At 45.1% G+C, this 25,637-nt stretch overlaps 1 protein-coding gene across 1 annotated transcript in view; it reads right to left on the minus strand.

The window, feature by feature from the left end:
- Positions 1-25,637, minus strand: part of COPG2 (COPI coat complex subunit gamma 2) — a 158,405-nt gene that overhangs the window by 23,041 nt on the left and 109,727 nt on the right. Inside the window, exons 13-20 of the mRNA XM_031013057.3 lie at positions 25,535-25,630; positions 24,983-25,226; positions 22,844-22,919; positions 21,727-21,830; positions 21,010-21,135; positions 19,796-19,858; positions 18,892-19,031; positions 18,163-18,334 (exon numbers count right to left, since the gene is read on the minus strand). Coding sequence (XP_030868917.1) covers positions 18,163-18,334; positions 18,892-19,031; positions 19,796-19,858; positions 21,010-21,135; positions 21,727-21,830; positions 22,844-22,919; positions 24,983-25,226; positions 25,535-25,630 — 1,021 coding nt within the window. The remainder of the gene's footprint in view (positions 1-18,162; positions 18,335-18,891; positions 19,032-19,795; positions 19,859-21,009; positions 21,136-21,726; positions 21,831-22,843; positions 22,920-24,982; positions 25,227-25,534; positions 25,631-25,637) is intronic.

The raw sequence follows: 25,637 nt of genomic DNA on the forward strand, positions 1-25,637 counted from the left end.
AGGGGAGGCAGAACTCAGAGTCCCAAACTGAGGTGTCCGCAGATCTCAGGATACGTTGGTGGTATGCCTGGTATTAAGACCAAACCACAGAGGCAGAATGAAGCAATAGCTCCAGCAGCCTTTAGGAGAAAGTGGCTTAAGGGCCAAAGTGATTGGTTAAACAAAGGAAGCTGGTCAGCACTGCACACTAACATGGCACCTGCATAAAAACCACAGACAGGTAACTTTAGGGACTTCACAGTGGACTCAAGCAGACTGATCCCAGATTGTAGGTAGAAGTGTGTTTGCAAAGGCCAGAGGAGCTGTTAGGACACAATGCGAAGGAGACAATTTGCAACAATCACTGAATCCACATTTCTGCTGTTTAAGGGTGGCTGAAAGGATGGAGGTATAGCTTGTAATGCAAAATATACGCAGAGGTTCATAGTGAAGCTGAGGAGGAGGGCCTTCAAAAGTTAAGTGGGAGATGTTTAGGTCAGTAGCAAATGGGCCCAGTGGGAGAGAGTATGCCCAGGGTTTGGAGAGGGTCAGGGTGTTGGGTGCTGGGATGAGGGCTTCATGTTTGGAAGACTCAAGGTAGAGAGCAAGAGAGGAGGAAAGGTAGAACAGGATGGAGGGCAAGACCTGTGTAAGAAGAAGTCTTAAACTGTAAACATGGGTGTAGTGAGGGTAGTGTGGCTAAGAGGAAATGGATCCAGATGGGCTTGATGGGGAGCAGATGGGCAGGCACGATGGCAGGGGTGCATCGGCTCACTGGGGCTGCATCTGAGGTAAATGGAAATAAAGGAGGTGAGGAAATGAGGAAGAGAAGGAAGTGGCGGGACTGGCTGTGGAGTTTTGTGGGAGCCTTCTTGATGGAACAGAAAGAAAGAAGAAGAGAAAACGCTGGAGTGGAAGAAGGGAAGGAAAAGGCAGCCTAAGGGAAGGCGCTGGCCTGAATCAGTGGAAGATCTGGAGGAGCAACAGAAAACAGTTCTTGAAGAGAAGGTGGGATAGAGAGAGGATGGAAAAGTTTGAGCAGTGAGAGCAGGTCAAAGTAGTGAGCACATCCCTATGGAGAAGAGATGACTGAGTTGAATGAAGCAGCAGGCCCCGGGTGGTTGAGAGAAATATGGGCCACAGACAGGCAGGTACCTTCCCTTGGCCAAGGAAGCAAAGAGAAGAAATGTGGATGCAAGGGGAAAGGCTTCAAGAAAGAATGTGGAAGTGGGACGATGAGGCAGTGCAACAGGGGAGTCACCTACAGAAGACAGGGTGGAGGGGCCCCCAGGGAAGGATGGAGGGCAGACAGTGTGGTGGAAGGGAGCTGGGCAGGACAGCCACAGGTGGAGTGAGGTGAAGGGGCAGGTCCCAGAGTAGGAACAAAGGAACCTGGAGTGCTCAGAGCAGCCTGCAAGGTTCGGCATAGGGAACGGAAAGTGTAAAAGGGGTGGACAGCAATAGACAGGAAGGAATGGCTGTTTTTAAAGCCTTGAACTTTGTTGCAAAGGTGTGAATCTTGGGCCAGGCTCTTTACTACGGATCCGGTGGGGAAGGGTGGGTGGTGGGGATGGGATTCGGGGTGGGGTTTGGGTCTGGGTTGGGGATAGGGTTTGGGTGGGGGTTGCATGGGAGGGCAGGGTTGGGAATGGTGGGAGTGGGGCAGGGCATGGGGAGAGGGAATCAGGGTGGGTGGGGGGTGGGGGGTGGGGTATGTTGAGCCAAGCTCCCAGCATTGAGAACACCACTGTATTTAACTGATAGATTATATATGTTCAGGGTTGAGGGTGATGAATTCAGGCTAGGGAAGACCCTGAATCCAGGGAAAAAAGAAAGTAGCCTCACGTAGGGTGCAAGGTCAAGGTAAGGGGCTGGATTCTTACAAACAAAAAGGATTATGTGGATCAAAAGGGAAGTCTCTTAGAGGGGGGCACCTTACCACAAAAGTGGTGATTAAGGAAAAGGGACAATAGTCAACACCCAGAAGAACAGGTGGAGGCCAAAGGTAAGGACAGAGTACCTGAGAGTCCTATCAGGTGGCAGGGAGGGGCACAAAGGGTGGGGTGGGAGGCATTGAAAGAACAACTCTCACAGAGAGTGGGATTCCACCTATGTTGTATTTCAGAGTGAAAATAAGGAAGGGAATGCGGTAGTTCCACGTGGAGAGTGCCAGGCCTATTTGAGAGGGGCAGAGGAGGAAATGCTGAGATCTTTGATTAAGAAGTTAAAGGAAAGCACTAGAATGCTCGAGGCCTGAAACTGGAGAGACTGAAGTGCAGGGAACCAAGGTGGTCGCAGGGAGTCAAGGTGGCCAGGGAGTCAAGGTGGCCGTCCACAGCAGTGATTCTTATCTGGGGTGGGGGGTGGGTTTCACCCGAGGGAGGGCTGGGGGCACGGACCCCCAGGCAGGCCTATCCAATCATCTGAGGGGTAAGCAGTGTTCAGCTCAGAAAAAGTAAGGGAAAAAAGCAATCTCTAAAATGAACGCAGACAATAGCAAAAGAGAAAACCGAGCCCAAAAGATGCTTCTGATAGGCCGCCTTGGGGTCCTGCGTCCTCGGGTGAGAATCACTGGTGGGCGTGGGAGGATGGAGAGCCGGGCAGATATGTGGAGTGAGAGGGGAAGACGCACGTGCAGCAGGGCTGATGGAAGCATCAGGGTCAAGACTGTCAGGTGTGGGAACATAGTTCCTGACAGACCAGGACAAGGATGACAGCAAACAAGTGGATGCAGCTGAAAAGGCAATGGGACCACGGTGGTGCAGCTGGGGTTTCCAACGCCTCGGTCCCAGACTGGAGGACTCAGGTGGAGGAGTGACGCCCAGAGAAGGGCCCAGTGACACAGAGGATGTGGGCTGTGCGGGTGAGAGCAGACAGCAGGGGATCTGTTGTCATGGGGAGGGAAGGCGCAAAGGGGAATGGAGACAGCGTGGAAGGAGAGCGTCTTGAAGACATCGGTGCTAAGGAGGGAGGAGGCAGGACGTGGGTGGGACTGAGAGGAGCACCCAGGTGGAGCGGAGGAGCTGGGTCTCAGGCAGGGCAGGAGAGTCAGGTTGAGACTGGGTGCGTTTGTGTGGATGTGAGGAGGAGGGTGGGGGGAGATAAGAGTGAGTGCTGATGACAAAACTGCTGTGGTGACAGGAAGAAGGCAGGCGATTCAGAGGCAGAGGCTCCCCAGAATGTTTTCACATGGTGTGAGAGAAAAGGGTGTGAAAGGAATCGGGAAGGCTTCTGGGAGTCAGGGTTGTGGTGTGCTGGAAAAGTCCCATAGCCTTGGCCACTGGAACGTGAGCATGGACAGCAGAGGAGGTGGATTCGGTGCAGTACATGTGACGCAGAGATGACTGCATCTGGTGGAGCAGCGGGTGCGGGGCCCGGTCAAGAAAGGAGGACACACCTGAGAACATGAATTAGGCCAGTGGCAGAATCACAGATCGTGCTGGGAGAATGCAGGATGGTGCAGGTGGGACAGTACCATGCTATGCAGTAGAGGAGGAAAGCAGGAGAAATGACCAACCTAGGCCCAGGAGCTGGGAGCTTGGAGAGCAGAGGGTGAGTTTGCAGCACATGGAAAAGCAGGACAGAGGAGAGGTGTTTCCCAATGGGCAAGAAGAATGAGTTGGAGCAGGTTATGGAGCCGAGCAGCTTAGAGAGGTGAGCTTGTTGAGAAGATCAGGGAATATGTTCCAGCAAGGGAGAATTTGCATCAAAATCCTTGGTTTTGCTGTTTAGGAGTGGCAGAAATGAATGGAGGTGTAGCTTGTGAAGCAAAATATTAACAAGGAGAAAGAGACAGCCTGAAGCTCTAAGGTGTAGGGGTTGGGGCACAAGGGTGGGGGTGGGAGGTCCTATGCCAAGGACCAATAAGGAGGGAGAGACATGGGAAATCCAGAGACTTTACAAAGTCTATGAAGAAGCCCATGGAGGAGAAATCATGGTACAGGTAAGACAAGCAAAGAATGAGGGAGAGGTGGGAGGAGACCAAAGTGGAAGGAGGGTGCAACAGTTTGGCACCTCAGAAATGTTGGGACAATGTATCAGTGAGGGAGAAGGTGAGAGGAAGGAAGGTCGGGGGATGCCATCTAGAGAGGAAACCAGTGTCTCTCTAGTGGCAGAACGGAGAAGGTAGAATGATCAGAGCTCAAATCAGACAGTAGATGAATGAATACAGCGTGTTAGGGACAAAGAAGCTGGCAGTGGCGACAACAGTGAGGGCAGGTCAGGCTGGGGGCAGACCTTAAGGAAAAGACTCCTGAGTGCATTGACTGACCCTGAGGTGGTACGGAACATGGACTAGATGCTGAAGACCAATCAGAGGGTTTCATAAAGACAACAGTGTAAGAAAAGGCAGAGGATGGCTGGTGAAAGGGTCCACACTTTATCCAGTCTGGAGTCAGAAGGCACTATGTGGGTCGTGAGATGGGTCAGTGATGTTGATGGAAAAAGAAAGGGACAGGAGGGGCATAAGAGGAGAAATAACCTCATGAATTTATGGGGTGGGGGGGTGGGGGGGGGGTGGAGCAGAGTTGAGCTTTGATAGAGGAACCAACATGGAAAACAGGAAGATGGAACAAAGAATTCCCAAAATGGGGGTGCGCCAGACCTCATGGTGCAAATTGTTGAAATAAGCAGTATTAAAGCCAGACCATAAGAGCAGAGCAGATCGAAGAAGCAAGAGCCTGGGCATTTTTGCAAATTGAGGCCCTTAGGAGAAAATGGGGGAAAGGGCCAAAGTAACTGGGGTTACAGAGAGGGCATCAGGAATCACTGCACATGAAGACAGCACCTCCACAGAAACCACTGGCAGGGAACTCAGGAACTTGGTGATGGACTCATATGGTTTGAGTCCAGTATGTGGGCAGAAAGATGCTTATAAAATGGCAGAGGAGGGACTGCTAAGCAATGCACAGAAGACAATTTGCAGTGATCACTTAATCCTTGGTTTTGCTATCCAAGAGTGGGAGAAAGATATGGAGGTGCAGCTTTCGAAGCAAAATATCCACAGATGTCATGAGGCTCCAATGGGGGTGGGGGGCACAGGCTTCATACCTAGTGGAGCATCACAGGATTAGTGGGAAAAGTAGGTCAGTAGCAAATGGGGGTGCAGCAATACAGAGTAAATCCAGTGATAGTCAGGGTGGCAGAGATGGATAGAGGCAAGGGTAATTCTTTCTTGGAGGCAAGAGTGGAGGAAAGGTAGAACAGGACGGAGGCCAGAACCTGTGTAAGAAGGTCTTAAATCCTAAACACAGGTGTAGTGAAAGTAGCGTGGCCAAGAGGGAAAGAGGAAACGGTGGATCTGGACAGCCACAATAGCAAGCAATATGGGCAGGGGTGCATGGGCTCACTGGGGCCCTATCCAAGGTAAATGGAAATAATGGAGATAAAGGAGGAAGAGGAGGAAGTGGCGGGACTGGCTGTAGAGTTCTGTAGGAACTCACTTCATGGAACAGAAAGAGAAAAGAGGAAACAAGGCTGGAGTGGAAGAGGGGAAGGAAAAGGCAGCTGTAAGGGAAGGCGCTGGCCTGAATCAGTGGAAGATCCGGAGGAACAATAGAAAACAGTTCTTGAAAAGAAGGTGGGATAGAGAGAGGATGGAAAAGTTTGAGCGGTGAGGAGAGCAGGTCAAAGTAGTGAGCACATCCCTATGGAGAAGAGATGACTGAGTCAGATGAAGCGACAGGCCCTGGGTGGCTGAGAGAAATATTGGCCACAGACAGGCAGGTACCTTCCCTTGGCCAAGGAAGCAAAGAGAAGAAATCTCACAAGGGGAAAGGCTTCAAGAAGGAATGTGGAAGTGGGACGATGAGGCAGCGCAACAGGGGAGTCACCTACAGAAGACAGACAGGGTGGAGGGGCCCCCAGGGAAGGATGGAGGGCAGACAGCCTGGTGGAAGAGAGCTGGGCAGGACAGCCACAGGCAGGAAAGCCATAGGTGAAGCGAGGTGAAGGGGGAGGACCCAGAGTACGAACAAAGGAATTTGGAGTGCTCAGGGCAGCCTGCAAGGTTCGGCATGGGGAAGGGAAGGTGTGAAAGGGGTGGACAGCAATGGGCAGGAAGGAATGGCTGCTCTTAAAGCCTTGAACTTTGTTGCACAGGTGTGAATCTTGGGCCAGGCTCTTTACTACGGATCCGGCGGGGAAGGGTGGGCTGGGTGGAGGGGATGGGGTTTGGGGTGGGGTTTGGGTATGGGATGAATGGGTGGGGCAGGGTTAGGGGTAGTGGGACTGGGACTGGGGGAGGGGTTGGGGTGGGGTGAAGTGAGCCAAGCTGTAGGCATTGAGAACACCATCTTATTCATCTGAGCTGGTGGACAATTACATATTGAGTGTTGAGGCTAGAGAAGACATCTGAGTCTGGCAAAAGAAGAAAAAACAGAGTAGCTCAGGAAGGGTAAAAGGTTAAGGTAAAGGGCTGGTTTCTGGGAAACAAACAGGATGATGACCACCAAATGGGAAGTCTCTCTGGGGGCACCTGGTCAGTGATATGAAAAGAGGAGGAATGATGAAGGAAAAATGTCAGTAGTAAGGGCCTACGAAAATTAGATTGAGGCCAAAGGTATTAACTGAGTGCCTGGGAGTCATATTAGATGGGTCAGGGCATAAAGGGTGGGGTGTGGAGGTGTCAGAAGCGCAACTCTCTCATGCAGACTGGGCTTTTGGGCACGACGTGTGTTAAGGGGTAAATGGGGAAGACAATGAGGTGGTTCCAAGTGGAGAGTGCCAGGACTGTTGGGCAGGGGGAGGGAAATGCTGGTCTTATGAGTAGGAAGTGTACCTGGAAATACCAAAATACTAAATGCTAGAAATAGGAGAGTAAAGGCCAGGGAGTCAAGGTGGCCATCCACACCAGTGATTCTTATCTGGGGTTGAGGGGTGGGTTTCACCCGAGGGAGGGCTGGGGACATGGACCCCCAGGCAGGCCTATCCAATCATCAGAGGGGTGAGCAGTGTTCAGCTCAGAAAAAGTAAGGGAAAAAAAACAATCTCTAAAAGGAACACAGATAATAGCAAAAGAAGAAACCCAGCCCAAAAGATGCTTCTGATAGGCTTCCTCGGGGTCCTGCATCCTCGGGTGAGAATCACTGGTGGACGCAGGAGGATGGAGAGCCAGGCAGACATGTAGAATGTGAGGGGAAGATGCACGTGCAGCGGGGCTGATGGAGGCATCAGGGTCAAGACTGTTAGGTGTGGAAACACAGCTCCCGACAGACCAGGACAAGGATGACAGCGAGCAAATGGATGTAGCCCAAAAGGCACCGGGACCATGGTGGTGGAGCTGGGATTTCCAGCGCCTCGGTCCGAGACTCGAGGACTCAGGTGGAGGAGTGAGGCCAAGATAGGGGCCCAGTGACACAGAGGAAGTGGGCTGTGCGGGTGAGAGCAGAGAGCAGGGGATCTGTTGTCACGGGGAGGGAAGGTGCAAAGGGAAATGGAGACAGCGTGGAAGGAGAGCGTCTTGAAGACATGGGCCTTAAGGAGGGAGGAGGTGGGAGGAGGGTGGGACTGACAGGAGCACCCAGGAGGAGCGGAGGAGCTGGGTCTCAGGCAGGGCAGGAGAGTTAGGTTGAGACTGGGTGCATTCGTACCGGGGGCACGAGGATGGGCAGAAAGTGGGACACGAATGAGTGACAAAGACAAAACTACTCTGGTGACAGGAAGAAGGCAGGAGATTCAGAGGCAGAGGCTCCCCAGAGTGTTTTTACACAGTGTGAAAGAAAGGAGGAGAAAAGAATCAGGAAGGTTTAGGGGAGTCAGGGTTGTGGGGCCCTGGAAACGACTCATAGCCTGGGCCACTGGGACGTGAGCTTGGACAGCACAGCGTGTGGATTCAGTGCAGTATGTGTGACACAGAGAGGACTGCATCTGGTGGAGCAGTGGGTGCGGGGCCAGGTCAAGAAGGGAGGACACACCTGAGAACACGAATTAGGCCAGTGGCAGAATCACAGGTGGTGCTGAGAGAATGCAGCATGGTGCAGGTGGGACAGTACCGTGCTATGCAGTAGAGGAGGAAAGCAGGAGAAACGACCAACCTGGGCCCAGGAGCTGGGAGCTGGGAGAGCAGAGGGTGAGTTTGCAGCATATGGGAGAGCAGGACAGAGGAGAGGTGTTCCCCAATGGGCAAGAAGAATGAGTTGGAGCAGGTTATGGAGGCCAGCAGCTTACAGAGGTGAGCTTGTTGAGAGGATCAGGGAATGTGTTGCAGCAAGGGAGGCATGTCAAGAGCAAGAGTGTGGGTGTGAACATAGAGAATCCTCCTTTTTGCCCAAAAGGGACAAAGTGTTTGATGCAGGTCATGGAGGAGAAAGCATGGTGTGGGTAAGACACGGAAGGAAGGAAGGAGAGGTGAGATGAGGCCACAGAAACAGGGTGTAGAGGTGTTGGCACCTTGGAAACATTGAGGACCGTGTGTCAATAAAGGGCATGGCGAGACGATGAAAGGCCAGAGGACACAACAGAGAGAGGAAAGCACTGTTCCTTAGAGGCAGAACTGGGAATACAGGATGGTTAGGGGTGAACTGAGACAGCAGATGGACTCAGTACAGCAGGTTGAGGACATGGAAGCTGGCAGTGGTGTCATCAGTGGGGGCAGGGCAGGAAGGGGTCAGAGTTCAGGAAAGATTCCTGAGTCTGTGGATTGACCTGGCGGAGGCAGGGCACGCAGGACTGGATGTTGAAGAGGAGGTGGAGCGTGTCTGGAAGATGAAAGTGGGAGGAAACAGTGGTGCAGGAATTAAGTGTGAACCTTGTGTGGAAAAAGTGAGACATTGGAGTGGAGTAGCCACATGGAGGTGGTGTGATGTGAGTGGGGTCAGGGAAGTTGATGGGAAAAGAAAGAGATTTGTGGTGCAGGAGGGGAAAGAACATCATGAACTTGTGGGGAGCCTAGTGTCCGTACAGGGTCCAATGCAGAAAAGGGGAAGGAGGAAATCAGAGTTCCCCAAATGGGGTTTTATCAGATCTCAGGGAAGTTGGTATCATGCCTCTTATCAAGGCCAACTCATAGGATTACAGTAGGGAGGCAAAATCCCAGGCTTTTCAGAAGTGGATCCTTAGGAAAGGAAAGTAGGGGGAAGGTGCCTAAGTCACTCAGGGTAAATGGAGGAAATGGGGCATCACTGCACATTCAGACAGCACCTGCATGGAACGTACTGGCAGGTAAACCTTGGGGGCTGGGGGCCTGGGGAGGGACTCATGTGTTTTGAGTCTAGTATGTGGGCAGAAAGATACTTGCAAGTGTTAGAGGGAACTAATGGAGAGAAGACAATTCCCAGTGACCACTGAGTCTGAACTTCTGTTGTCAAGGGAGCCTGAGAGGATGGAGGTGTAGCTTGCAACTGAAAATATGCACTACACCACACTTCACTACAGAGGTGCAATGAAGTAGGAAACGGGGGCCTTCAAACACAGGTAGCATCTTAGATTTAGTGGGAGATTAGGTCAGTAGTAAATGGGCACAATGGGCATGCCCAGAGTTTGGATAGGATGAAGGTTTGGGTGCTGATATGGGGGCTTCATTTTTGGAAACTTTTTCCAGAGGGCAGAGAGGAGGAAAGGCAGAACAGGATGGATGGCAGGACCTGTGTAAGAAGAAGGTCTTAAATTTCTAAACAAGGGTATAGTAAAGGTAGTGTGGCCAAGAGGGAAAGAAGAAGTGGTGGATCCAGATAGCTTCAATGGGTACTGCAAGATCAGGCGTGATGAGCAGGGGTGCATGGGCTCACTGGGGCCCTATCCAAGGTAAATGGAAATAATGGAGATGAAGAAAGGAGGAAGAGGAGGAAGTGGCGGGACTGGCTGTAGAGTTTTGTAGGAACTCACTTCATGGAACAAAAAGAGAAAAGAGGAAACAAGGCTGGAGTGGAAGAGGGGAAGGAAAAGGCAGCCTAAGGGAAGGCACTGGCCTGAATCAGTGCAAGATCTGGAGGAGCAACAGAAAACAGTTCTTGAAGAGAAGGTGGGATAGAGAGAGGATGGAAAAGTTTGAGCAGTGAAAGCAGGTCAAAGTAGTGAGCACATCCCTATGGAGAAGAGATGACTGAGTCAGATGAAGCGACAGGCCCTGGGTGGCTGAGAGAAATATTGGCCACAGACAGGCAGGTACCTTCCCTTGGCCAAGGAAGCAAAGAGAAGAAATCTCACAAGGGGAAAGGCTTCAAGAAAGAATGTGGAAGTGGGACGATGAGGCAGCGCAACAGGGGAGTCACCTACAGAAGACAGACAGGGTGGAGGGGCCCCCAGGGAAGGATGGAGGGCAGAAAGCGTGGTGGAAGGGAGCTGGGCAGGACAGCCACAGGCAGGAAAGCCATAGGTGGAGCTTGGTCAAGGGGGAGGTCCCAGAGTAGGAACAAAGGAATTTGGAGTGCTCAGGGCAGCCTGCAAGGTTCGGCATGGGGAAGGGAAAGTGTGAAAGGGGTGGACAGCAATGGGCAGGAAGGAATGGCTGCTCTTAAAGCCTTGAACTTTGTTGCAAAAGTGTGAATCTTGGGCCAGGGTCTTTGCTATGGATGCAGTGGGGAAGGGTGGGTTGGGTGAAGGGGATTGGGTTTGGGATGGGATTTGGGTTGGGATTGACTGGGTTGGAAAGGAGGGAAGGATTGGGAGCAGTGGGGTGTGAGTGGGAGAGGAGGTAGTGAACCAGATGGGGAGAATCAAGCCAAGTTCTGGGTTGGAGGAAACTTTCTTATTTAACTGAGCTGGTGGGTTACATATCTAATGTTGCAGGTGATGAATACAGGCTGGGGTAGCCGTCTAAATCCACCGAAAGAAGTAAATGAAAGTGGTTTCTTGTAGGTCGAAAGGTCAAGGTAAATGGCTGGTTTTTAGGAAACAACTGAGAACTCGGGAAACAAAGGGGGAAGTTTCTGCAGGCCGATCTTGTAAGGGATCTGAAAAAAGGGGTGGGGATTAAGGAAAACTGACAATAGTAAGCACCCATAAGAAACAGGTTGAGGCCGAAGATACTGACACAGTGCCTAAGAGGCCTATCAGGTGGGAGGACAAGAAGTATCGGGTGGGGAGGCATTAAAAGAACAAGCTTCCAATGCAGACTGGTGTTTGGAGTCAGAGGTGCGTTAAAGGGCAAATAGGGAAGGAATGAGGTGGTTCCAAGCAGAGAGTTCCAGGCCTAATGGGGGTGGGGAGACAAAAGATGAGATGTGTTGAGTGGGAAGTTAATTGGCAAGCACTAGAATGCCACCTATGGCAAGCACTAGAATGGTCTAGGTGTGAAATGAGGGAGTAATGTCAGGGAGTCAAGGTGGCCATCCATAGCAGTGATTCTTATCTGCGGTAGGGGGTGAATTTCACGTGGAGGGAGGTCTCTGGACATGGAATCCCACGCAGGGCTATCCAATCATCTGAGGGGTGAGCAGTGTTCAGCTCAGTAAAAGTAAGGGAAAAAAAATAGCAATCTCTAAAAGGAACACAGATAATAGCAAAAGAAGAAACCAAGCCCAAAAGATGCTTCTGATAGGCCGCCTTGGGGTCCTGCATTCTCGGGTGAGAATCACTGGTGGATGCGGGAGGATGGAGAGCTGGGCAGACATGTGGAGTGCGAGGGGAAGATGCACATGCAGTGGGGCTGATGGAGGCATCAGGGTCAAGACTGTCAGGTGTGCGAACACAGTTCCCGAAAGATCAGGACAAAGATGACAGCAAGCAAATGGATGTAGCCGAAAAGGCACCGGGTACCCTGGTGGTGGAACTGGGTTTTCCAATGCCTCGGTCCCAGACTCAAGGTGGAGGAGTGAGGCCTCGAGAAGGGCCTAGTGACAAAGAGGAAGTGGGCTGTGCGGGTGAGGGCAGAGAGCAGGGGATCTGTTGTCACGGGGAGGGAAGGTGCAAAGGGAAATGGAGACAGCGTGGAAGGAGAGCGTCTTGAAGACATGGGCCTTAAGGAGGGAGGAGGTGGGAGGAGGGTGGGACTGACAGGAGCACCCAGGAGGAGCAGAGGAGCTGAGTCTCAGGCAGGGCAGGAGAGTCAGGTTGAGACTGGGTGTGTATGGGGTGGGGGATGAGGATGGGCAGAGAGCGAGACACGAGTGAGTGACAAAGACAAAATTGCTATGGTGATAGGAACAAGGTAGGAGATTCAGAGGCAGAGACTCCCCAGAGTGTTTTTACACAGTGTGAAAGAAAGGAGGAGAAAAGAATCAGGAAGGTTTAGGGGAGTCAGGGTTGTGGGGCCCTGGAAACGACTCATAGCCTGGGCCACTGGGACGTGAGCTTGGACAGCACAGCGTGTGGATTCAGTGCAGTATGTGTGACACAGAGAGGACTGCATCTGGTGGAGCAGTGGGTGCGGGGCCAGGTCAAGAAGGGAGGACACACCTGAGAACACGAATTAGGCCAGTGGCAGAATCACAGGTGGTGCTGAGAGAACGCAGCATGGTGCAGGTGGGACAGTACCGTGCTATGCAGTAGAGGAGGAAAGCAGGAGAAACGACCAACCTGGGCCCAGGAGCTGGGAGCTGGGAGAGCAGAGGGTGAGTTTGCAGCATATGGGAGAGCAGGACAGAGGAGAGGTGTTCCCCAATGGGCAAGAAGAATGAGTTGGAGCAGGTTATGGAGGCCAGCAGCTTACAGAGGTGAGCTTGTTGAGAGGATCAGGGAATGTGTTGCAGCAAGGGAGACACGTCAAGAGCAAGAGTGTGGGTGTGAACGTAGAGAATCCTCCTTTTTGCCCAAAAGGGGCAAAGTGTTTGATGCAGGTCATGGAGGAGAAAGCATGGTGTGGGTAAGACACGGAAGGAAGGAAGGAGAGGTGAGATGAGGCCACAGAAACAGGGTGTAGAGGTGTTGGCACCTTGGAAACATTGAGGACCGTGTGTCAATAAAGGGCATGGCGAGACGATGAAAGGCCAGAGGACACAACAGAGAGAGGAAAGCACTGTTCCTTAGAGGCAGAACTGGGAATACAGGATGGTTAGGGGTGAACTGAGACAGCAGATGGACTCAGTACAGCAGGTTGAGGACATGGAAGCTGGCAGTGGTGTCATCAGTGGGGGCAGGGCAGGAAGGGGTCAGAGTTCAGGAAAGATTCCTGTGGATTGACCTGGCGGAGGCAGGGCACGGAGGACTGGATTTTGAAGATGAAAAGGAGTTTCTGGAAGATGACAGTGGGAGGCAACACTGTGTGTAGACTGTGCAAATTTACGTTGGCATACCGCATGGAATGAGAGAGTCTGGCAGCCATTCTAAGGCAGTTATTGGGATGTAAATTGGATGACGGAAGTTTATGGTAAAAGAAGGGACAGGAGGCAGGTAGGAGGGGAGATAACCTTATGAATTTGTGCAGGGCTTAGCATCAGTAAAAGGGCTGACATGGAATAGGGAAAGGTGAAATGCAGAGTTCCCAAAGTGGGGGCACTGGCAAATCTCAGGGGCAAGTCAGTGGTATGTTCGGTATCATGGCTGAGTGTAGGAGCATTTTAAGGAATTGAAATTAAATCCTAGACGACAAGCGAGTGGGGTAACAACACTTTACCTGTCATGGTAACTACTTCATTGAATAGGAAAACAGAAAAAAAAAGAAACCTTGTAGAGGGTGATGGTAAAGCAACCCCAACTGATATGGAAGGCAGTGTTGGCAATCACTGAAGGTCAGGATTTTGAAAGCAAACAATTAACAATGTAAAATTTGCAAGTGTGGTGGTTGGACATAGGTTACTATGTGTTTAATGCGGTCTCCAGCAAAATTAGCAGAGCCAAAATGAGAAGGAAGTATTACTCTGTTTAACAACATTGAAATTAAGGGGACAGTATACAGTTTAAACCACTTTGGGATTTAGGAATGTCAGAGTTGGTAGGGTGGGTATTGTTGCCCCTTGATCCACAGTATGGAATAATGGCAAAGAGGAAAAGTATATAGAAAGAACTTGTCATTAGGGAATTTGGTGGCTTCCTTAAAGCTCCTTGAGGGAAACACCTGATGAATGCTTAGAGTCAGGAGAATAAACGGTCCCATATAGAGATAGGTTTATGAAGGTCCCATATAGAGATAGGTTTATGAAGAGATAGGTCTGAAGGATGAGCTTCATCAGCAATCCTCAGAACGTCAGTTCTACTAGCTAAGGATGCAGGTAAGTATGGTGGACACCAAGAGAACAGGAAGGAAATGTTTTGAACACTGGAGGTGGGTCATGAGGAAGCTTATACATATTCACATTGTGAATCAATTTCAAGGACAGATGAACAAAGACTGGGCGGTACCAATAGAGCAGGGTTTTGTTTTGTTTTTCCCCTAAGGCAAAAGGCAGAAATGAGTGGGTACACCATGATTAAATTGCATTCTGTAGAGATAGGATCATTTAAGCAAAGTCAGCAACAAAAATTAGAGACATTGAAGATGATGGGGTAGAAAAGGGGTATCAAATAGGTTAGAAAGAGGGCTTGAAAGGAAATGAGGGAAAGTTCAGTGAGTTTGAGGAATGGCAGACTGGGTATGTGACAAATGAGTGGGTAAATAAGCAGATCTCAGACTGAGAATCCTGGCAGATCTTTCAATGGGTTAGACTGCAGGAATATTGATTTTAAAGCCAGACTGAAGCAAATTCTAGTAATAAAGGAAGGGGAAAGGGTGGCTGAATCAAATGTTCTACCAATACTGCTTTTTTTAGTATTTGAGTTAAAATTCAGATTAAATGCTTGGCTTAGAAGAATGCAAAGCTTCACTGAGCCTATTAATATGGATCCCAGTGGGTGAGTGGAGGTGAGTTAAAGTAAAAAACTCTGAGGCAAATCTTACTTAACTGAAGTTGTGTTTTTAAGTACAGAATGCCAAGTTAATATGGTTAATACTGAACAAAAAATAATGGAAGGGCGACTACAGTAGCTTAAGATGGCACTTTAAGGAAGTGTAGGCAGAAAGTCAAGAAATTAAAATAATTATGAATCATTATATGGCAGGCAATATTTCCAATGAAAATCAGAGAAAATAAACTCACATACATGTACTGTTACAGCTGATCTTAGTATGACTATTTTCTATTAAAGACTGTTTTAAAATAAGTTATTAATATTTGTTGAAATGGTTCCAGATAACAAGAAATATGATGCAATAAAACCTGATAAATAAAAGCAATATAAAGATTAGAATGGTTTTGAATAGGTAGTGGAATAAAAAGTTAAGTTGGTAGTTGCATTAAAAAGGTCAAACATGGGGAATAATTGGTAGAATGTTGTGTATATAATATATATTGTTACAATTATTGGGTGCAATAAATATTCAGGGGAAACAGAGCTGCTGAAAGAGAATGAATGCTTAGAAGGAATGTTGCCTTAAAGGCTTTTCTAAAACTTTTTAGGTAAAGGACAAATTCTGGGAGGACGAAAGATAATAAGTAGGACTAGTTACACAGAGACTTAGGATGTCCATAGTCTTTCAAGAAATTGCCCAACCTTTGCGAGAAGGTGTTATGGTAATATATTGATGTTGGGTTAAAGCAAATTTTTTCAGATAGGGTAGATTTTTATACATTTATAAAGTAAAGGGGAGTAGGAAAGATTAAAGATAGATCAAAGAAAGGAATAATTGATGGAACAACTTTCTGGAAGAGATTAGAGGGTATGTGTCTTTTGAACTCTGGAAGACTTGATTTTAGTTAGAGAGGATAAAGGAAGAAAGTGGATAATTCTAGAATTAAACACCAAAAGGTTCTATCTGTCTGGCACCATGTGAAGTAACTTACCTATTATTTCATTTTATTTCATTTCATCCTATAACGGTCCTAAGAGATCAAATAATTTGTCCACGATCACACAGTCAGTATGTAGCAGGGCCAGCATTCAAATCCTCATCTGTCTATCAAACCCATATTCCCTTCTATTATGCTATACTGTTTTCAAGTTGAAGGAAATCAAACCAAGAATTTCTGTTTTTCCACTGATTATAAGGAAAAATATTATTTTTCTGAAATGAGACATATTGATGTTTAAGACCTTGAGGTGATAGGTAAAATTTGGAATATCTGTGATGGGAAAATGCAAAAAGGAAGGAATGGGTAAAAGATACCTATTACCATCTATGCCCTGGTATTTCACTTCTTCCATTGCACAGCATAGACTTTAGATTGGCCACGGATTAAAAATTTGAGAATTGTGACAAAAAACTAAATAGAAAGGAGTTTGTTTTTTAAGTAGGTATATGATGGGTCAAATATAAACTTACTACTAACAAAACTTTAAACAATTCCCTAAATGCCAAACTTTTATAAACAAAAATCAAACAAACCATCAAGCAAAAGAGTCCATAGCCAGCAGACCAAATGTTGAAATCTCTGGGCTAATTTGTAAGATCTATGTTTTAAAACTCCTTAGTGAAGAGGGGCAAGAAAACCTCTCCTCTTTTTCCTCTCTTGGTGGAAATGTCTTCTGTTGTTGGTTTTTTCCTATACTATATGTAATTTCTATATTGTTGTTTTGTGTATTTTGGTATTATAAAATTGTACTTCTTAGATTCCGTTAAGAATACTTTCTGGGGTGTGAGCCACCTGAGTTATTAGTTAGCAAAATGAACCTGGGGAAGTGGGAAGAGCTAGTATTCTCAATTGGCAAGGGACTGATTCTTCAATGGGTTCAGCATTTCACTTCCCTCTGAAATTAAGTGGCAAAGTGATAGCATCCCTTAAAAAACAGGACGTTGGTGAGAGGTAGAATAGCGGGAGGAATTTTGAAACATGGAGGGATGGCTACTGGAAAAGAACTGATGAAGTGCAGAGTCTCCCCAGACAATGGTAGAAACCACAGGACTACATTAAGATTGGGCCCAAATACTAGTTTAGAAAAAGGTAAATAAAACTAGCTTTACTTAAGAGTACAGCCAGCTTAATTACTGGCTAGTGGACATATTTCAGACAAATCTAACTGGAGAGAAAAACAGACCAGGAGAGAAAGCGAAGTTATAAGGAAATGGAACTAGAGAAACCTCACGAAGGGATAAAGGAGGTAATTAAAGGTTAAAGCCAGATAGCCTCGAGCTCAAAGGAGAAATACTGGAGGCCAGATAGGAAAGTGCCTTCCTACTCAGGGGGTTTATGGATCCAGGGTGGCTAAAGAATAGAAGTAGAGTTCCACCCAGGGCCAGAGGGAACAATCTGGGATTCAGACACAGCAGTGGTGCCAACGTGAATCTACCTCGTGCTAGAGTCTGAGTAGCCTGGTCTATCACCCAACACAGATAAGACTGGACAGGGGCTCCCAGGAACCAACATCTAAGAAGGGAGTTTGGAGAGGGGCTAAAAGAAAGCAGGTTAAGCCCCAAATGTAACTGAATGATGACCAGGGATAACTATTTACTAGTGCTTTTATGATTTATTGTAACTCTGTAACTTTCCCAGTATTTGTTAATTTTTTAACTTCTGTTTCTCCTGTACTTACGAGCAGTAAAAGTTGTTCAAAACATAAATGTGATGTGTGTGCTTATTTCTGTGAAAACTGGGTAACAGTTACAAATATTGTGCACTGAACACGAGAAGAGAAGAAATCAAGGAGGAAAATGATAGTGGGGGGAATCAAGTAGAATAAATACTTGACATTCACCTTCCCAAGTCTCCAAATAAGTAAATACTACTATTGGCACTAGTTGGCTGTCTTTTAGGGGCTATTTTTCCACTCTGCAAAGACTGCATATGGGTCAAGCAGGGAATCAAAAGCCCTTCTTAATGTGGACACACATGGTTGGCTAAGCTACTCACTAGGCTGAGACATGCTCTCAGACACCAGCCTTATGCTACAGGACCTTCGAAAATGATGTATTTTAAAATGCCAACAATCTACTACATAACCAAGTTCTATCTAACTAGATAGAAACTTTGAGGAGAAGAGGGTCAAGATTCTTCATAGGAGACCAGGTATATGAACTCTCACAAGTGGTCACATTATTCCAACAGAAAGCTTGAGTTCCTTTTTGTGCTACTGCTATATACACTCAGTTTCTCTTTTAAGATTAAGTGTTCAGCAAATTTTACTCAGAGATTTAGTTTTAAAATTAATATTTCTGCAGCAGTAACCCATTTTATAAATATATATATTCACACACACACAAACACACACACACAAATACTCATTATCATTAAATTCTAGAAAAGCATCACATTCTTAAACTGAGCATTTGAAGAGTTGAGGAGCTCACAAGGAAATGCATTCTGAATCACGTATCTCCTCCCTTCTGAGGGTTAGTACCTGCTGTAGGGTCATCATCAGGCAAACGAACAAGAGTGTAACATATTCCTGGTTGGTTATAAGGAAGGCTGGGGGCTGGGATACAAGACAGCACTTCATAGGAATCTGATGGCTCCATCTGCACTGTCACTTTTTCCAGCAGCTGGTCATTGAGAGTGTTGGTGCAGTCAAACTGAAAAGTCAGTAAATGGAAAAGCTGTGAAGGATAACAAGTTATCCTTCCTACTCATAACCCACTACTCAGCTCTGGAACCCACTATACCTTCTATCTCTACAGAGCAGGGTAGGTCTCCTCCTAAGATTCTTCTTTTGGCAACAGGGAGAGCCTTATTCTTGAGGTCTTTTGTTTATATTATTCATCAGTTTTTTCTCTTTCCTGAGACTGCTGTACCAAACAAGATGGCAGAAGTCTGATGGCTGTCAAATCTAAGTTCTCAGAATAGCCCACTTAATCTACCCTGATGTTAAATGCTGATTTTAGAAAATTGGTTATACTTTATGTTGTCCAACTTCTTCACACATTTCAGTTTTATGTCCTTTAGATTTTAACCATCAAAAGTTACCCATCACATGAAGGGATCTCTATAGCTCTGGTGTTAAGCAAGAAAACCAGAAATTCTGCCAAATTAATTCTCTATAATAGAAACTAGAATTACAGGTAAAGGATATTTGTCTCAAAGCATACCAGTTTATACTAAATCTCTACAGGAGTCAAGGGCATTATCTTACCTGGAACACGATGTGATTGGTAAACATGTGCTTGATACATCGAACAAAATATTCTGTCTCTGCTTCTGTAAGTTGAACAGGCTCAGAAGACTTGAACAAGGGTCCTATATTCAGAAACTCAGGAATGGCAGCCAATTGTTCTATCAAGAAAAAAGAACGTAGGCTATGAAGAAGACAGGGACAAAGACTTTAGTCTGGATGCTTAAAAAATGCTTTAGTTGGCCAGGCGCAGTGGCTCACGCCTGTAATCCCAGCACTTTGGGAGGCCGAGGCAGGCGGATCACGAGGTCAGGAGATCGAGAGCATCCTGGCTAACATGGTGAAACCCCGTCTCTACTAAAAATACAAAAAAATTAGTCAGGCGTGGTGGCGGGCGCCTGTAGTCCCAGCTACTCGGGAGGCTGAGGCAGGAGAATGGCGTGAACCCAGGAGGCAGAGCTTGCAGCGAGCCGTTATCGTGCCACTGCACTCCAGCCTGGGCGACAGAGCGAGACTCTGTCTCAAAAAAAAAAAAAAAAAAATGCTTTAGTTTCCATAGCCTTACTAATAGTTGAACATTCAACTAATATGTCCCCAAGTTTTAGTGAAGTAATCTTTCAAGTAAGTAAGCTTATATATTAATGAAAGCAAAAAGCAAAAAAAAAAAAAGAAAGTAAATACTTATTTTACAATGAGTTCCCTGTTAACCAACGAGATACAGAAAAGAAAAACATTCCCAATTAGCAATTACAAACTGGAAAGTTCATGGACTCCAGGTAGCCTCAGCAACTATACCCTATGGTGTTCAGCCACACAAAGATTTCCTATATTGAGAACTGATCAATTTGAGTAAGACTGGTGGACTTTATTATATTTACAATGCCTAGGGGAAAGATTATTACGTCTAACCATCAAATCATCATACCTTGGAAAATGTCTTGCCTGGAAGGAGCCAACTTCTCTGGCTTAGTAGCCACAAGTGTGATTTCTATAAAGACAGATATGAGCAAGTAAGTGAACTTCTCCCCCTACTATCAAGCTAGCAATGCAGACAGAAAGAGAGGAGAGCGGACATTTCTAGCAGATATATAATGAGCTATTACTAAATCATACTTACAGGTTATCTATCACTTCTGGTGGGGGGACACTCAAATTAAAATGTATTTAGTGAACATATGTTGTGGAATCATAAAGTAAGCCCTAAAAATATAGAATTTGCTTTAAATGGACTGGAATGTACAAAAATTACTCAGAAAAGGAAAAACAATTTATTTTAAAAATCTTCTCATGATCAAAATAGGAAAAATTACTTATATCAACAGAAAAACTGAAAATGTTGAAAATAAGCATAAAATTGTTTCTTCCCAGTTTTGTGTTCTAACCACTAAACATTTATGACTTCTTTTGTTTTTAAGTTTTAAAGTTAGATATTCTTTGGGAATATTTTTTATGATTGTCTCCCATAAATTCTTTTAAGACGAACCTCCAATAACAAAATCAATTAACTTAGAGATTATCAACTTCAGAAAATAAAAATAGGAGGCGACAGCACTATTACTGCTCTGAGATGCACAGTGGCAACTGACTTCAGATACTGTAATGCTTTGCATTAAAAAAAACCCTTCATTTTGGAGTGCATTTCATCTTACTGCTTTTATGTAAAAACCAGTTTTTTTTAAACTCTAATAAAAATATGTCTTAAATCTAAAAGATTTAGAAGGGGTGACAATCGGCTGAGCACGGTGGCTCCCGCCTGTAATCCTAGCACTGTGGGAGGCCGAGGTGGGTGGATCACCTGAGGTCAGGAGTTCAAGACCAACCTGGCCAACATGGTGAAATCCAGTCTCTACTAAAAATAGAAAAATTAGCCAGGTGTGGTGGCGCATGCCTGTAATCCCAGCTACTCGGGAGGCTGAGGAAGGAGACTTGCTTGAACCCGGGAGGTAGAGGTTGCAGTGACTACCTATTGCAGTGACTGGATCGCACCACTGTGCTCCAGCCTGTGCGACGGGAGCGAGACTCCATCTCAAAAAAAAAAAAAAAAAAAAGAGTGACAATTAAATGAGTATTAGAGAAAATATGCTAATATTTTTTAGTTTTGCAAAACTACTTATACATAGAAAAACGAATAGAGTTAACCTGCTTTCTGTTCAAAGACAGGAGCCATAGCAAGAGGAACTGATTTCATGTCAAACGGTTTTTCTGAAGGCTCCAACGTGTACTGGTGTAAGGCTTTTTCCATCCCTGGTACAGAGACCGTCAAACCTGTGAAACATAGAGAAATCTCAGCATTATAACCTCTTGCCAATCCTCGAATCCAAATAGGCCCAGGTTTGTAATATTTATCTAAGCTTTCTGAAGGAAGAGAAAAATATAACCAAAAGCTTTATAACCTAAATATAAAAATAAAGGATATTCTTGAAATTACCTTATAAACTTATAAACTGACTTATTTCATTCAAGGAAACATGGGAGCATAGCATACACATTTTCAACAAAACGTATGTACCTCCCAGAAAAGAAAGCAACTTAGCTATATGGGAACAATGATAGCATAAGAAAATGGGAAAAACGTAAACCCATCCAAGAGGGAGTTCAAGGAGAACCAGGAATAAGTGAGCAACGTTCCTAAAAAATGTAAGGGCCCAATCTATATTCTTATAGACTGTTGCATAGGAATTATCATTACCAAATTAGAAAATATCCTATAAACACAGGTTTCTCTAGAAATGGAAGTGCACTCAAAGACAAAAACCAAGCATTTGCCTAGTGAAGTTAGCTCATATGCAAATCATGAAATATGCTTCCAAGACACCATTTGAGGAACAAAAGTGTACATCCTTGGCTTTCACTGACCATTAAAGATATATGTAGCATTTAGTGCCATCTGCCTCTGCTGCAGCACATTCAGATAGAAGGTAGCTCTGTCTCGTACCTCATCATCAGTATCCATCATACACCTGTCCAGGGGAAACAGAATAGTCATGTCACAGTACCCCAAAGACTTCCAATAGCTCTACTACCAAATCTAAAGGACACAGCTCAGGTCGTCATCTGATACTATCTTTAAAAAAGTGTTCAACAATAGCCAACAGTGGCTCCTAAAGTCTTCACAAATCTTGGGTACTGCTCTGAATTACTAAAGAAATACTGCTACTGTGAATCACAAGCACTACATAAGTAGGCATTAAAATAACGAGGAGCACAAGAACATGAAATAGCAGTCTGGAGTCTTTTCTTCCATCTGTAACTACATGACCCTGTTGAAGACTTAGACTTCTCTGTAATTAGAAAATGGGAGTATTATACTCTCCAAGGATACTAAAAAGATAAATTCAAAATCCAGCCACTGTTATTGCTCAAATGACAATTTGTTTTACGTAAACTAGCCAACCTTTGGCTTGTAATTTATCTGCTTCAATTATAAGATGCAATCACAGTTTGCTAAAGCAAGTCTTTTCCTCATCAAATAGAGAGTCATGAAGACAATGAAAAACTATTATTTTTAACTCTGCATAGTGAATTACCTAACAGTTTTTTTAAGTAAGCCCCTGTTGTACAAATTGAGGCACATGTATTTAAGTCACTTTCTCAAAATCATGTGAGAGAAAGCCAAAATCAAATGTGACATGTACCTAGCAAATAAAACCCTATGGAGAACTAATATTTTAGGGAATGGGGCTGGGAAGAGAAGCTCTATAAATAAGAGTGAGGAGTGATGGAAACATGTAGGCTATTGTGTAAACCAAGGCTAGGGGCTTTCATGAAGTGATCAGTCAATAGCACATCAGATTGATTGAGAGGTATACATAATTACTAAAAAGAGAAAGGAATTGCCATTTGCCCCTGACTTGCTCCAATAGCTCTACTCTTAGGGCTTAGAGTGCATCCGCCCTATGGTAGAATGAGGATTTCACTATTTAACCATATAGAATTCTTATTTTTTTTTTAAAAAAGACATTATTTAACTTACCTCTGTAAGAGTACAAGGATGCTTGGGAGAAGACTCTCATTCTGAGCCCCAAATTTAGCCAAAGCACTCACAGCAGCTATAATGAAGCATACAATTATGGTACATAAATATTGGTTTCTCAGAGTTAACCAATAACCATTTGAAAAAAAATTAGAAAAGCGTCCCCATGTTCAGTGGAGATAAACTCTCTTGTTTTATTGAATGTTTCTTGATCTTATTTCTTTGATACTGTTAAGCATAAATAGAATTCTGCAAGCCCAAGAGAGCTCTGAATAGGAAAATCTTCCAAAAATTGAGGAAAAAGATTCATATAGATTTTCTGTAGGAGCTATATCTCCACCCCACCACAACCCCTTATATATCACACTGATGTCATTAAGCTCTAATCTCAAACAACCAGCCCCAAGCATAAAAAGAAATTCTATTATTAAAATTCCTCTCATTCAACAAAGATTCATTGCTCACCAAACTTTTGTCAGGAATTGTGCTAGGTACTGGGACAGATAAAAGACATGTCCCTGATCTCAAGGAGCTACACTCTAGTGGGAAAGATAGGTATGTAGAGAGAGAATTACAATACATCATAGGTAAGTCCATGGAAGAAATATATCCAGGACGCTATGTGAACACACAGTAAGGAACTAAATCCGAATTGGTGGTGGAAAACTAAGACAAAGAGTTAACACATATTACTTGAGCTAAAATCTGAAGAACAAGTACTGTTAGCCAGAGGAAAAAGGCAGGATAAGAGTATTAGAGGCAGAGAAAATAACAAGTTCGAATGGCCCCTGCCCAGAGAAGAAAGTGTGGTATAGTACCAGACAGTTGGGCAAGGCTGAGCATAGGACCCATGTTGGAGAGCAAGAAGAGACAAGGGAGAGACTGGCAATAAAACAAAATTAGGGTATGGTTTAATCTCAACATTATTATTAAAGGATATTAAATATGAGATAAATTTGTACATTTGAAAGTCCCCCCCGCCTTTTTTTTTTTTTTTTTTTTTTTTTTTTAGCAGAGTGTAAAGAATAGGCTGGATATATGTGAGTCTAGAAGCAGTCATATAGCTAGGGATCTGAAATGGATGACAGCCTCAATCAGCACCACGCAAATAGAAGAGAATGAAGAAATATTAAGGAGACACAATTGAAAGCGCTTTGCTAAAGAACAGATAGGGGCTGTAAGGCAGCAGAACAAGATTCTATCTTGATAACTGAGTGGATGATGAATGTGAGGTTAGTTTGAATTTCAGGTTGAGTTTGAAGTGCTTTAAGTTATTTGGACAAACAAGTTCAGGAAAGAGACATGATTGGAATGTCACAGCCTATTAGCAGAGCTCTGAAAATGATCACCAAGAGGAATGTAGATGTTGAGAAGTCAAAATCTTACAGAGAACTAATATTTTAAGGAATGGTGCTGGAAAGAGGAGCTCTATAAACAAGAGTGAGGAGTGATGGAAACATGTAGGCTATTGTGGAAACCAAGGCTATGGGGTTTCACGAAGTGTTCAGTCAATAGCACATCAAGTGGACTGAGTGTAAACAAAGGTAAGAACATTAAAGTATCTAACTTGATTTTACAACTAGTTTATAAGTAATTTTCAATAAAATTACTTGAGGATTTTTAAGGGAGAGCTACATTATTCTGAGTTAAAGAGAAAAATGGATAATGAATTCATGCAGGCAGCTAATAACGGCTACTTCAAGTTTATCTCCGAGGGGAAGGAAAGTATAGAGTCAGTAGCTAGTGAAAGGCTCATAGACAGTTTACATCTTTAATGGGAGAGATATGGATCTATTCATATGCTAAGGGAAAGAAAGATTAGGGAGGAAAAGTCGCTTAAAAATGTATATAGAGAAACACATAAACAAATTCTACAAACACTCATGCTTACGGCTATAACTGAAAAAATGGATAAGCCATCATAGTATTCCTATCTTACTGAAAGCGAAGGGTTATTTGTCTAATCTAAGGCAAAAATGAGGATGGAAACTGAGTACAAAGAAAGATATCTGGGCCCTAAGCATGCTCTAAAATCCCACCATCCAATAAATCCTGCAACTTCATTTTCCAATTTCATTATCACTCTCTTAAGTATTTCAAAAGATCAGCATTGTCAATATCAGTGTCCCAGTGACTCACCAGCTCTGACAGCCTCATTCTCCAGGACAACCCTATTAAAAATAAAACGGATATATTTGGAGGGGACAGGCGTTCTAGGGCCCTCTTTGCCCAACAAGTGTAGAATCTTAGTAGCCAGAACAGTGTGTTCACAGTCCTCAATGAATTCACAAAGGTGGGCTAGGCCTGCTTCTTTACTCTCAGGGTTCTCTTCCACAATGCTGATTATGCAGTCCACAATGGCCCGCTTGTACTCAAAGCCTCCCTGGCAAAAAAGAAGATAAAACTGCCATTCATTCTAGGGACACATTTTGGAGAAATGCTTACACTCCAAGGTTTATGCTTATAATATTCAAATTTCATTTCCCACCTTTTATGAAAGAAACAAAAGTGTCTTTTCTCCAAGTGGGGAAAGCAAAGCAATGGCATGTTTAGTAATAAGACAGTAACCAGACTTAGTGTACTACTTGAGAGGCATACTGAGATGATAAATCTTAAAACACTATGGTATTTCATGGCAATCCTAAGAATTTAAGACAGCAACTTCCTATGATTAAAAAGTAGTCTACCTACATCATCTCGGAGCATGTTGGAGAGGAAAGTCATCATGACACTGTGCTTTCGAGGGTATTTCTGACAGAGAGCACTAATTGCCTGTACAACCACCACCTGTAGA

The sequence above is a fragment of the Gorilla gorilla genome, chromosome 6 (assembly GCF_029281585.2).
Source record: "Gorilla gorilla gorilla isolate KB3781 chromosome 6, NHGRI_mGorGor1-v2.1_pri, whole genome shotgun sequence".
NCBI classification, from domain to species: Eukaryota; Metazoa; Chordata; class Mammalia; order Primates; family Hominidae; genus Gorilla; species Gorilla gorilla.